Source organism: Alnus glutinosa, chromosome 7 (assembly GCF_958979055.1).
Source record: "Alnus glutinosa chromosome 7, dhAlnGlut1.1, whole genome shotgun sequence".
Lineage (NCBI taxonomy): Eukaryota > Viridiplantae > Streptophyta > Magnoliopsida > Fagales > Betulaceae > Alnus > Alnus glutinosa.
The window spans coordinates 21517826-21531790 of NC_084892.1; the positions used below are offsets into that span (position 1 = coordinate 21517826).

At 36.2% G+C, this 13965-nt stretch overlaps 1 protein-coding gene across 2 annotated transcripts; it reads right to left on the minus strand.

The window, feature by feature from the left end:
* Positions 1–268: 268 nt before the first annotated feature.
* On the minus strand, positions 269–4986 carry LOC133873521 (pre-mRNA-splicing factor SLU7-A). Of its 2 annotated transcripts, none has more exons than XM_062311232.1 (11): positions 4826–4986; positions 4616–4720; positions 3716–3879; positions 3512–3624; positions 2777–3190; positions 2472–2607; positions 1980–2279; positions 1416–1632; positions 1183–1286; positions 717–785; positions 269–642 (listed from the first exon to the last, which is right to left on the minus strand). In XM_062311232.1, the coding sequence occupies exons 2-11, from the start codon at positions 4629–4631 to the stop codon at positions 565–567; spliced, it is 1611 nt and encodes a 536-aa protein (XP_062167216.1). In that variant the 5' UTR covers positions 4632–4720; positions 4826–4986; the 3' UTR covers positions 269–564. The 2 variants fall into 2 exon arrangements, with proteins under 2 accessions (XP_062167216.1, XP_062167217.1); XM_062311233.1 differs by having other exon boundaries at positions 4616–4674; positions 4826–4978.
* Positions 4987–13965: the final 8979 nt, after the last annotated feature.

A 13965-nucleotide genomic window follows, 5' to 3' on the forward strand; every position in this document is an offset into this window, starting at 1 on the left:
TGAATCTTCGGTTGCCTGACAGTATTTGTATTTTTAATATACATAAATTTAATTTCTTTGTTAATAATTTCTTTCTGTTATTTTTCTAATCTGATTGTCTAGCTTGTTTTCTGAATCTGAGTCTTCTACTCTGGTTTTGAAATGAAATTTTAGATGTGATCCACCCATTCTCTCCAACAAGGAGACTGAGCCAGGTCCTGAACCTGGTGGACCAGTTTATGGGAGAGCCCATTCGTCACAGCATCACAAGGCTGAGGAGAAGCATGAATGAATTGACAAAAATTTTATTTTTTATTTTTTACAAAATAGTAAAAAAAAAAAAGTACATAAAATGTTAATTAGAATTGTATAATAAGGGTGTTTTTTAGAAATTTAACAACACTAATTCCATTCACCACTGTACCAAATATTGACATACATATTCGGAGTTTTATTCCAGTGTTATACCAATGGAATAATCATTCCGCATACTAAATGTCTTTCTTACAATACCTCTCTTGTCTCACCGACACCCATGTCTTCTAACAAGGGAGGAAAAGGAAAAGGAAAAGAACCTGCGTGACCTTAGTGTAAGAAATCCTTCATTGGATCGTCGTGATGGACTTTCTTCATCCTATATGCTTCCATATCCTCATGTGTAACCTAAAGTAGATGAAAATGATGGTGAAAATTCCACAAGAAAGCGACAAACAATCTACCCTTTTAAAAGATCCTACCTCATCATTATATCTGACGTTGTATTTACGTTTTCTATCATCTTTCTCTTCTCTCCTCCTTTCGTCCTCCTGTCCAAGCAAAACAAATTTTAGTTAATGATAATGTATGTGCAGAACAATGTCCAAGCAACAAAATTTAAATGTACACCTCCAAAGCTTAATAAGATCAATTCAAAATTTAGATGGCATAAACAAGATATCTCTGCAACTTATTCTGAAATTTCATGCCCTTAATAGAGCTTGATTGCTTCTAATTGGTTATCCTTCCACTTATGAAAAACCCAACTCAAATTCCACTTACTAATAGAGAAGTTTATAGACACCACTTCTAATGGCAAAATCTGAATGAGACTTTATATTAAGAAAGAAGTAAGTAGATGATTTTTTATTTTTCTAAGAAAGAAGTAGATGATGACGTAAGTATTAAGAACAAGAAAAAAAAAACAACTAATATAATAAAGTTCACCTTTTTAAGTGCCTCAGCAAGTAACTTGTCATCCAAAACCAGATCATCAGGGATATCAGTTCCCCAAGTAGCAAGCCTTTTCGGCTCCACTGGCGGAGGCAAATCTGTTTTTAGGTTCATAATACAATGTCAACTTTAAGCGGTAATAGAAAAAATTGAAAACCAACACAAAGATGGTTTTTATTTCAATAAGAAAGAAGACCCGAAATAAAAAGACTGAAACTAATACACACCTTCAGTAGCTTCCTTACGAGCAATATTAGCCTTCATAAGATCTGTAGCAGCCTCAGCAGCTTCTATTCCAGCGGCACCAGTGCAATAGCTGTTTCGGATCATCTGCTTGCAGCACTTGTAACCCCACTGATGATCCTTCCACCACGAACCCCAAACATATGTGTGGTTGTTAATGTAAACATCTTCTTCATATTTGCTTCTAGGAAGTGCCCTCTCCTGTACATAGAATAAGACAGACATTTTAAGCAAACAAGAAAATAAAACATGAAAGATTGACTTTCTCTGTAATGATTGTAATTACGCATTTTACAGTCTTCTGCACAAAATCAAAATTACAAGACTGACAATGCTAAAGAAATTATTCATGCAGTAAGATCAAGATACACCATCTGATGAAGTTCATCTCACTGAAAAACCATAACAGTGTGAAGAAGCAATTCAGCTTCTAATGCACAATATAACCAAATGCTTCTTTGCAAGCATCTTTTGCTCATCAAAAGTTGAAATTGCAAAAAATTAAAAGAGTAAGAGAATTAAGATTAGACCATTACTAGAAATCATACCTGCCCCTTTATAATCCTTCCAGCACGGTCATATTCAACCTGTCTTTCACTTTGTCCTAGAAGAAGCTCCATTGGAAGTTCTTCTTCAGCAGCTGCATTGCCATACTTCTCCAAGATGGTGTCCTTCGTTTGGAATTTCAATTTCTCCTTGATGACCTTATAATTCTTATAAAGCAACTCGGCTTGGGATGGAGCTGCTTGCATGTGAATGTCTTGTCCCTTGTCAAATGCTTCACAAGCATGGATGTTAAGTTGCTTGAATTCCAAAGCTTCACCACTATCTCTATGTTGATTATCTCCCTATAATATAAAAATTCAAAAAAACCAAAGTGAGATCAATATATAATATAATCTTGCAGCTGCACCTTAAGAAAATCTTAATATGTTAGAACATTAATTTAATGATTAAATACACTCATTCCTATTAGCTTAAGCTTTTATGATAATTGGTAATTTAACATAATATAATATCTAATCTTCAAGGGCACTTACCCCATAGAACTTCTCATTAGGATCTGCATCGGGCAAAGGATCTTCACGCATGGACCGGGTTTTGGGATCATAATGTGCAGAGTTGACATCAAGATTCAAAAGATATTTTGCTGTGTCCTCCCGAATACGCAAGTTCCTGCAAAATGTATACTTAAGTAATGACTATTTATAACATCCAACACACAAAGTGGGAATATATTTCCACATAGTTGTATATGAGACCAGCAAACACAACCATGAAAGATTCACTTTTCTTCTTTAATTGGAGTGATATTAAACAAGTGGCAGTAGAGGGAATCTCTCACCTCACAGTTCCAGTGCTTCCACCACCTGTTGTCCGTACACGCTTTTCAACCTTTGCAAAGTCCATTTGTTTGCTCTCATCAACCTTGGCTTCATCTACCCTTAGACCATCTTCTTCTTCATCGTCATCGCTTACCCCAGCCTCATCATTTTGGTTATTGTTCTTCTCCTCAAGTTTTTTAAGCTGTTGGTCTTTCAGGTATTTCCTTCGAGCTTCATCTCTTGCTTCATATCTCTCAATGACATAGGCATAGGTGGATGCATCATAGCCATTCCACCGGTCCCGTTTACCATCATAGTCAAGCTCAAACGTCTCTATTTTTTCATCAGGGGCAATGTGTTTGTTCGTCCATTTTGCTCCCACTTTCCGGGGTCTATCCATGCATGCCTTTGAATCGTGTGTCATAGCTCCACAACTGTTAAAAAGCATTTATCAATTATTATGCTGCACATGCAATAAAGACAAGAACTAATAACATAGGCTTCTTTTTGGTTGGTAAGAAGAGAAGGCCGTACACAAGCCAACCACCCAAGTTTTTGGCATTACCACCAATGGTTTTTTTTTTATATATAAGTAAAAAAGTTTTATAACAAGGCACAAGGCGCTTCTAAGTAAAATAGCTAGACTAGGATGTTTTTAGCCATTTGATTGCTAGATAGAGTAGGAGGAATACTGACATTTAGGTGGGTGTGGGTGGGTGGTGTGTGTGCGTTTGGTGGGGGAGGAGATCACTCACTTTTCACATGCACCCTTCCTGTACTTGTCAGCTTGGTAAATCTTTGCACCTCTGTCATACCATGATTTTGTGTAATTCGGATCTGATTTCCACTTCCTTTGATGTTTTAAACTCTGAAAGATGCAAAAATAAAGAACATTTGAATTTTTACAAGCTCTACATGCCGGTCTAGACGACCAAGAACAAGAGAAGAAATCTACTTACAGGTCTTTCAGCATTGAGATACCAAGGTGCAGATGACATATACTGGGGAATATGAGGGTTGATCTCTTTTCCATCCTCATCAACCTCAGCAGGTGCAAGCCCAGCTTTACGCGCTTCTTCCAATTCAATTTGCTTCCGATGGTCCTCCCTAGACTTAAATGCAACTGCAAGCCCCACCATATATAAACAAAATAAATATTGGATGTTTTAAAATGTTAACTTCATGAAAGATGAAAGACAGCACTTCACAGAATCGCGAATTGGACTAAGTACCAGGAATTTGATAAATTAGTGTTAAAACCAACAACATTATTTATCATGAGTAGAAAGAAGAAATCCAATTTTATAACAATTAATATCCACGCTATACAACTTACTCAACAGCTATAACAGTAACACGATATAAAAATTGCCAAAATAAATAACATAAGCAAATAAGCCACTATCAGCACAAGTAACATGTCTTGCAGACTTGTAGTTTTCAAATGATAAATACAACACATGGACCCCTATAGTATTGAACCCATGACCTTATCCTCCAGTCTTGATGCTCCCTCGTTCAAATCATTTGTTTGTTATTCTTTTTTTAACCTAAATTTCAAATAATACAAACCTTTCTCTAAATTTTAGATTTCTTTTTTTAAAAAAAAAATTAAAATCTGAACCCCCTACAAGGAACCCTGAAAAATGCGAAATTTCGTACAAACCAGCAAAATGACCAAATTCCAACCCAGAAACGCAACAAAATGATTTGATACAATCAGTTATAAGAAATTATAGAAACAGATGCTCCAATTGATCCAAAAAATTTCAAGATTGAAGTATAAAATAGAGAGTACAATAAAAGTAGGTTCATATGAGAGAACGAGAAATAGCGGGGAAGCGAAAAGATCCAAGTACCTGAAGCGGTCGCCATCCCCAAGCTCTACGGTCAGAGGAAGACTCTGAAATCAGAAACCCTAGAAGAGACAGAGAGAGAGAGAGAGAGAGAGAGCGCCGAAGGATCTGATTGGTTGAATCGGAGGGTGAGCCGACAGGTTAAAATCATGCCAGTACAGAAGAGCGCTGAAAACAGAAGAATTGAAGAGAGAATTTGGGGGGAAAACTTACAGTTTTGGGAGAGTGCAGAGCTCTTTCCTTCTTCCACTGAACCCGAAATCCCTAGCGATTGTAAGCGCGCGTTTTGGGGTTATTTTCTTTTGGGAGAGAAAATAAGGTTATCAACGAGACTCGGAACTCTTTCAAGGTTTCGCCTTCTTCAAGGAATAAGTTTGAAAGTATATATATACATATATAGGTTTCCTAGTTCCCACTGGATTTAATTCAGACAATCTCAGCCCTTAAGCCGACTCTCCGTATGTTATATTAGTTTATTTATTTATTTATTTTTTTTTTAAGCAACACAAGAATATAAGTATATAACCCGTGCCATGCATTGATTTTTACTTTTTAATAATTAAAACTCGTCATCATGTCATGTGATTATATTTAAAAAGTAAAAGATAATGTACAAAGTAGTTTAAAACAAGTTTAAAATTATTTTATTAGAATGCTACATTAAATTTAAAAAATAAAATAAAAATATAAGAATGAAAATATGTAAACGTATATTTTAAATTCTTTCGATTATAGACTCTCCTCCTATTGATTCCTCTTCCAATACAAATAAAAACCACATAATTTTGAACTTTAAAAAAAAAAAAAAATACATAGCAAAATTAAAAGGGTTTTTTTAATACAAAATAAATCAAAATCTTTTACTCAACATTTAATGTCTAAAAATCCAAGTAAATTATACCGATCGATTAAAAAATCCCATAAAACATGTTAAAATCATTGTTTACATAGGTGTAGTCTTAATCATCTATTTTAAGTGGGGAATAAAACTTCCTTATTGTTGATAACTTTCATTTAATTATGAAAATTCACAATATTGCATTGTCGATGTAGTTTACTCAGGTGAATCATATGCTGATGCGTGGATCGAAAAGAATGTAAGAGATAACATCAAGTTGGTAGAATTCCAGGAGCCCGTTTGGCAACTTGTTTTGAAAACAGATTTTCTGTTTCCAAAACAACAAAACATGTTTCGGCAATGTTGACTAGCGTTTGGTTACTTGTTTTAAAAACAAAACACGAACACGAAAAATGGAAACAGGTTCAACCTATTTCTGAAAATAGCTCTTATGAAAACAAGAAAAGGCGCCTTTGTTCTTAAGTGCACAGTGACAAAGAAAGTATGGTCGATCTGGGGTTCGATTCATGAAAATACTTGTAAAGACCAAGAAAAATAAATAGGGAATTTAGTGTTAATAAATTATATTTATTTAATAGGATGAGAATAATAATAATTTCTAAGGAGATAAATTTATATAATTGGAGTAAAAATGAGTTTTAGTAAATAAATAATTAATTGCATTAGTAAAAATGTAGTTAAAATAAATATGGGGTCAAATGTTAATTATTAAAAGATAGAGTTTTAATATAGTGAGGTCCTAGTTTAATTTATGGAAGTTTGTGCATTTAAATAAAAAGGTAATCTCACCTTGTCACGTGTTGCCACCGGATTGGTTAGGAAAAGATTACTCCATCTTCTCCCAACCACTCACAATGGGACAAGTGTCCCGCTTCTTCTCTCTCTTCCTTTTCTCTTTCTTTTTCCCCTCTTTTCTCTCTTTTTTTAGGATCGCTCTCTCTCACGCCTCTCATTTTCCCTTTTCTTCTTTTCTTTCTTTTTCCTTCCCTGTAACAGGTATTTTGGTTTAATGGGAATTTAGAGTAGAAATGGAGAGAAATAGAGAAATGGAAGAAGAAATTAAAATGGAATTAACTTTGAATCAATGAACAATTACAGATATGGCAACTTCGAGGGTGCCTACCTCCATGAGCATTTTGAGGAGCTCTCCCTCCAATTAGTCTAAAGACTAGATACTAATTTTCATGCCTAAAACATTTAACTAAACTTGTTTATATAGACTCATCTAAGGGCCACTAAACTAATAGGCCACTGAGTAATAGACCATTAACTAATAAGGCCCCAGGCCCATTAACTACTAAGGTGGCCCATTACTAATATATCTGTTACAATACCGACCCCGTTAAGCACCTTGCCCACAAGGTGCGGTTATTTTTTAGTAAAAAATATAAAAGCTTCAAAAGTTGGTTGCTACCCTTTCTTTGTGAACAAAAATATCGCTCCAATTGTTGTAGGCCCAATAACCCACAAAAAGTAGCCCTTTCTCAAGGATAAACAGTACTGGTTCCCATGCAAGTGGTCCCATGCACAAGATCCAGCCCATTGTAAAATCCACAATCTTCTAGAAGCAAAAAGATAACCATCTTCACGCATGACTGCGTGCCCTTCAGCTTTGAAATGAAATTTCATTGTTGGAAACAATTCATGTGGATGCCACCTGTCCGTTTGCTTAGGCCTAAAGTGCACAGCCCGAAATTGCCCTTCGTCATCCACACGGACCACTCTTCTCCTTTCTCTGCAGCTTCTAGAACCCAAAGAGAAAAGCATCGGAACCGGTCCAAGTCTCCGGCCCATAGCTCGGCTTCTCGGACCTCCGGTCCCCTGTCCCACGCGGCTCCGGCGATAGCAGTGCCGTCCTCCTCGCCTAGCTCTCGCCGCATCCTCTTCTTCTTCCCCGTGCTTCCAACGCCATCGATGCTTCAAGGCAACAAGGTCCAGCCCATCCGCATACGACAGCACCCTCTCAGCCCTTCGCAAAGGTTGCTTCCCAGATTTGGCGTGTCGGAGCTTGCACTTCGGATTCAGCCGTGCATCACATAATTTTCCTTCATTTGGATAAAGCTCCTCCCGATCTGAAAATTGCATCTCCACGCTAGATTCTGAAGTTTTTTGTTTAGGAATCATCGGATATAGTGCTGTAATTTCTGTTTGGTCTGGATTTGCAGCTGGAATTATGATGTGGTTTGTGTCTTGAGCCGAATTTGTGGTTGGAATTTTGTTGATCTGTGTGGTTTGGATTGGTGTGCTTATAAATTTCGTGCCTGATTCTGGAATTGGTGTGTGTTGGGGATCTGTTGTTGAACATATTGTGTTTGTGGAAACTTCATTTGGATCTGGTACTAGAATTATTTGCTGTTTAGCTTCATCGTCATTCTTCTCTTCTTCATCCGGATCTGTTTTAGCTTTTGGAATTTCTGGAATTTTGTATCCCGGCTGAATTTCTGGAATAATGCATCCCGACTGCTCTTCTTCATCCTTTACATTTCCTAATGATTCTAATTCTGCAGTAATTGCAAAACGTGCTCGAAGAATCCGAACAAATTCGTCCCAAGTAGTCACACGTTTGCTCCATCGTATGTTCTGGAACCACTCCATCATTCTAATCTTACCTTCCAGATGCAAGGTGGAAAGGGGAACGCGATGCTCATCCGGAGTGCGGTGGTATGCAAGTACTCTTCGGCACGACAACACCACTCCTCCAGATCATCACTATCAAGATGAGGGAATTTTGGAGCTCTGGCACGGTGTGAACTCCATTGCTGATTTTGTGCTCTCATTTCAGCTAGCAGATTAGCGATTTCTTGATACCTCCGTTGCTGCTCGGCTTCTTGAAACTTCCGCTCGGCTTCTTGCTGCTTCTGCACATGCTCCGGACCTCCAGAGACCACGAGATAAAATCCAGTAAAGCCATCGTGCCAGCCACAGAGTCCATCGACAGAGTATACTTTCGTCGATCAGATCGGTTGCATCGCAAAAAAGAAAATTTCAAGATCAAAACAAAATCAGAACAATTTTTCCCGTAGATCTAGGGCTTTGATACCGATTGTAACAGGTATTTTGGTTTAATGGGAATTTAGAGTAGAAATGGAGAGAAATAGAGAAATGGAAGAAGAAATTAAAATGGAATTAACTCTGAATCAATGAACAATTACAGATATGGCAACTTCGAGGGTGCCTACCTCCATGAGCATTTCGAGGAGCTCTCCCTCCAATTAGTCTAAAGACTAGATACTAATTTTCATGCCTAAAACATTTAACTAGACTTGTTTATATAGACTCATCTAAGGGCCACTAAACTAATAGGCCACTAAGTAATAGACCATTAACTAATAAGGCCCCAGGCCCATTAACTACTAAGGTGGCCCATTACTAATATATCTGTGACATTCCCCACCCGACGCCCCTCTTCTTCTCTTCTTCTCCTTTCTTCCTCTCTCTCCCGGTTCTGTAGCTCAGCACCCGATCCCTCTCTCCATTTCCTTTCCTCTCTTCTCCCTCCCCACACGCAGCTCTCCTTCTCCCTCTTCTCTTCGGCACACACCCACTGACCTGAGAGCTTGGGCTGTCGAGAGTGAGTGATTTTCCTGCACAAACTGAGACCGAAAGCTACAAGAGTTCAAGGTAAAATTCCTCTTCATTCTTGTCTTTGATTTTGCTTGAATTTCCTCAATATTCTGTTAGCATCAGATGGGTTCTCTTTGGGTTGGATTTAGGTCAAAATTTTAGGGCTTTTTAGTGCAATTTTTGGGGGTTGGCCGGATGATGTTTTCCCCTTATATGGTTTCGGTTTTGGTAGTTTTTCTGGCCTTTGTTTTGTTTCGGTTAAGATGGTTTTTAGGTATGAAATTTGAGGGTTTCAAGGGGATTTTTGTAGGGTTAACTGAATGGGTCTTTGGCTTTGATTTCAAATGAGACTTTGATGGTTATTTGGATTGAGTTTGATTTTGTTCATATATTTGGAGATAACCGAAGGGATACTTTGATGGCCTCCTTGAGTTTGCTGATTATGTATGTGCACATGTGGGTATTTTACTTATGAGAATGTGATTTTATGGGTTATCGTTTGGATTGGTGTTTTAGGGTTAATGTTAACTGAGAATGGAGATTGGTTTTTAGGCTATGGCCGAATGATTGGATTTCTTGTTATGCTTGAATGGGTATATTGATTTGTTATGGATTATCTGTTTCGGTGACCTTTGGGTGTTAGTTTCATAATGAAAATTGTTGGATTATGTTTACATGTGTGTGTGTGTGTGCAGTGTTTATGGAGGCATTTTGATAATGTTTATGGATGCAAGTTGGGGCTTTGATGGGTGGATTTTAATTAAGCTTTCATAGTATTGTTTGATGGAAATCCAAAATTGATTTTGGGATCCTTTGATGTGGTAGCCAAATAGAGAGTGAGATTTTGAAGGGTGTAGTTTTTATGTGGTGTGTAATGTTTGTGGTTTATATATTGGCTGTTTGGGTTGATTTGGTAACTCGTGATTCCTATGGCCGTGTGATGTATGGTTGGATTGGTGGTGTTGATTTTTGGGTAGCCCTTAATGGCTATGACCGATTATATGTAAAGGGGTTTTGATTTGTTTTGATGAATGGTCATGGATATTGAAGATTTGGTTGTTGGAGAATCTTGGCTTATTGTTGGAATAGAGATTGTAATGGCTAAGATTTATATTTTATGAATTTTAAGGGGCTGTTTTGATAAGCTAAATGGTTAGGAATAATGGTTATTTTAGAACCTAATTCGATGGATAGCTATGGTAAATGGTTGGATTCTTTGCAATGGATCATTTGGGATAAGTTAAGCTAGGCATGAGTTTGACCTAGAGCCTAGGTGTAATGTTTAGCTTTGGGGTCAAAGTATAAGCTTTAGGAAACGAATATAAATTTAATACGTGATTGTAATCTAATCTAAAGAGTTATTGAATTAGTGCGTTAAATAAGATTAATGTTCCAAAATCTAAACTACTAGGGTGGTTAACGACTAAAAAGGGTTGAGCATTAAAATTAATAGTTAAGATGTGAATGCCGTGAAATGTTAATTATCTCTGTAACCCTTAGACAACAAATATGAATTAATAAGGATGTAGAAATACATAAATGTACTTTGAATCCAATAAGAGATAACTTAGTAACTAGTTCATCTATCCATGTAAACATGATATTTATGTGCATCAATGGATTAGGATTAAGTGTGGTATGTGTATATGTATATATGTATACATATACATGTATATGGCTTAAATATATATATCGTTAACATAGTAAATAAATGGCAAGCTATAAAAAGGGTTAACATAGATAATGTGATACAATAGTAATAAATAAGCTAATAAAATAGTAAATACATCATTGTATTAATAAACAAGATAAAATAGGAATCGTGGTTCTATGATTAACTTAATGGTAGGCAACGTACCTAGCCAATCTTAGAAGTGGGTAACGCGACGTGTGAGCACGTAGGTAGTTTTAGTGTCATAGAATGAGTCCCATAGCATGGTCAAACATTGCAAATGTTTGCAGGCGTGTGTTCGGATTGGAGACTTCAATGGGTTTTCCAATATAGAGTTCAAGTAATTAGAATCGAAGGAAATGTTGGAATCATGAGTACTATGCAGCCAATGTGATATTTTACTCACTGAGAAACTATAATTTTTATGTATATTAGAATTGCAAAATATATGTGTTTTATAAATCCGAACCAACTGTATGTTGAATATATCTGTTTTGGTTTATTTGAATAGTTTCAATTATGTTCAAATAATACCAATGATGTTATGAAATGATGTATGAGTGAAATGTGTTGAATTGATTTAGTGTGTTTTAATGTGAACTGCGGTTGAGATTTAAATTATGCAAAGTAAAATGATAAAATTACATGTTGATTGGTTTATCGTATTTGAAGAAAGTATGATTTGCAAAGAATATGAGTATAGAGTTTGAATTGTAAAGTGTAAAGCATGGGCATGAGCATGAGCATAATAATGAAAGAGAAGGTAAGCCTCATGAGAAGAAAGGGAGGGTAAGCCTCGCAAGGAATGAAAAGACAATCATGAGCATGCATATCATTGTTTAAATTGTGTAATGTTTTCATGATATAGAGAATATTGTAGTTTTTATGCTAGACATATTTGTATGCCTAAGAGTTTTACTGGCAAAGAACTTATTTATACTTCTATCGTATAGCTGCATGATTTAAGAACATTGAGCTTTGAGGTGCAAGGGCATTGTCATTGTTCGGTATGAGTAATACAGTGTCCTGGGAGTAGGTAGATGGATCGTCGTGGCACATCATGAAGAAGTGCTTGGATATCAGAGTTTTGCTCTAGTAACCGTATGGACAACTATGTGCCATAGACATGAAGTTGTAATGCCCTAGGATTCGGTGTTAACCATATTCGGAAAATGATAGTAAGCTCGTACTAAAGAGCGAGATGGCATGTTTAAGCTTGGTGTACTTGGATGCGACGCTATTAGTTGCGATATCAGTGTGACTTGGGAGTAGGTAGATGGATTGTCATGGTACATTAGTAAGAAGTGCTTGGATATCAGAGTTTTACTCTAGTAATCGTATAGACAACTATGTGCCATAGACATGAAGTTGTAATACCCTGAGGCACGGTGATATCACAGTTAATAACACTAGTTCTTTGTGCATTTGAGCTACCAACATAAAAGTATTATTGTAGATGGGTGCGAACATAGTTGCTTGGAACTTCTACGTATGGGTCCAACTACATAGTATGTTTTAAATGTTTTTTGATAGTCGGTGTTTGCTATATCAGCTATGGGAGTTTTCAAACAAATTTTTATAAATTGGTAGCTATTATAGTGTACGCGAGACTAAAATGAAAAGTTGGTTCATTGCGAAAACTTAATTAGTTTAATATCACTGAGGTCTCGGTATTATGTATTGAGGCGATGAACTCATCATTTCACCTATACGGATGTGGCAAACTCCCACAACCGTATAAATGATGTCTCTTTGGCTGCAGGTACTCGGGTCGTAGTTGATGAGGTTGTAGACGTGCATTTGGGATATTATGACCGAAACTCGCCATGATGGTCATAATTGCGGGGTCATGGGGGTCCTTAGTTTTATAAGCTTTGTTATGGCTTGTGACGCCTGTGTCACTTGTTATTGTATAAAGCCATTTCGGTTATGTATTTATATTGAGGAAAGACTTAAACACATAAATATTAAATGGCTCTTGTTATTATTAATTTATGATAGATGTTTAAGATGTGATTTTCGCTATTAGGTTTATGTTTTCTGCTGCATAGTAGTTAGATGTTGTACTCTGATTTACCAGGTACATATTATGGGGTATGTACCATATGTTGGCTTTACGACACATCGTCGTGCCACTGTGAAGATCCATTTGTATTTTAAGAAATTAATGTTTATGAAATGTTTTGTATTAAAAAAAAAAAAATGGGTCTTCACAATACTCAAAAGCATTTCTTGTATTTCAACCTCCACAGGAACCTCATCTCTCTTTCTTCTTCACACCATGCCTCACTTCGTCTTCCTCCTTTCCCTCTCTCTCTCTCTCTCTCCCTGGCCACAAAAATTGGAACAAATCCTTTTGTCAATAAAATATTCCCAACAGAAACAAAAGTGGAGCAAGTATGGGACGATCATGAAGATGTTAGGTGCAATAAATTTGAGTACACTAGCCACATAAAATAGATACTATACAAGGTGGTCATTTGTTATTGTGATTACTTTCCAACACTGTATAATTCTTTTGTGATTACTTTGAATAGGAGTCTCTCATAAATGCCATGAATGATGAGCTTCCCAGAATACATGAACAAGTTTATTATGGGCATATACATTCTCGCATTGAAGTTGCTACATGAAGTTGTCAATCATCTTGGTTGCAAATCTATTTTATATTTAGTATGGCTTCTGAAAATTTTTGGCATCTATGGCTTTTCATGATCATAACTTCATTAGGAAGCATGCAACAAAGGATATTGAGTTCCAATCATATGATGATAATGACTTTCATGATAATGATTTATGTGAACTTCTTTATAGACTATGGATGATGCTTTAGATGGATTATGATATTGTGCTTTTACTCATATAAATTTTGAGGATTTTTTGTTGAGATTTCTTATGCAAGTGTCAATTTGTTAACCTTGTCATTTTTTTTGTCAGACTAAATTCATGAATGGATATGTATCAATGATGCTTATGGAGTTGTTTTTTTTTTTTTTTTTTCCCTGTTTTTTAGCTTGGTATATTCTTCACATATTTATAACTTGGTTTGTTTTATTTTTAAGTGGAAAATGTTTTAAAATCAATTGTCCAAACCTCTTAACCACTATTTTCTATTTTCAAAAGCTGTTTTTTAAAATAGTTTGCCAAACACTTTTTTAACCCAAAAAAAAAAAAGTTTTTTGTTTTTGTTCTCAAAAACAGTTTTCAGGAACCAAAACAAAAACCGATTTGCCAAATGAGCTTCAAAACAACGCTCTG

Bases quoted from the DNA above. Each gene is read 5' to 3' on its own strand.
- LOC133873521 (XM_062311232.1), bottom strand. The intron at 1,633-1,979 runs GTATGATTTCTA...TTCTATGTACAG, and splicing joins GAAGGATTATAAAGGGGCAG to GAGAGGGCACTTCCTAGAAG. The intron at 786-1,182 runs GTGAACTTTATT...TTGCTTGGACAG, and splicing joins TTGCTGAGGCACTTAAAAAG to GAGGACGAAAGGAGGAGAGA.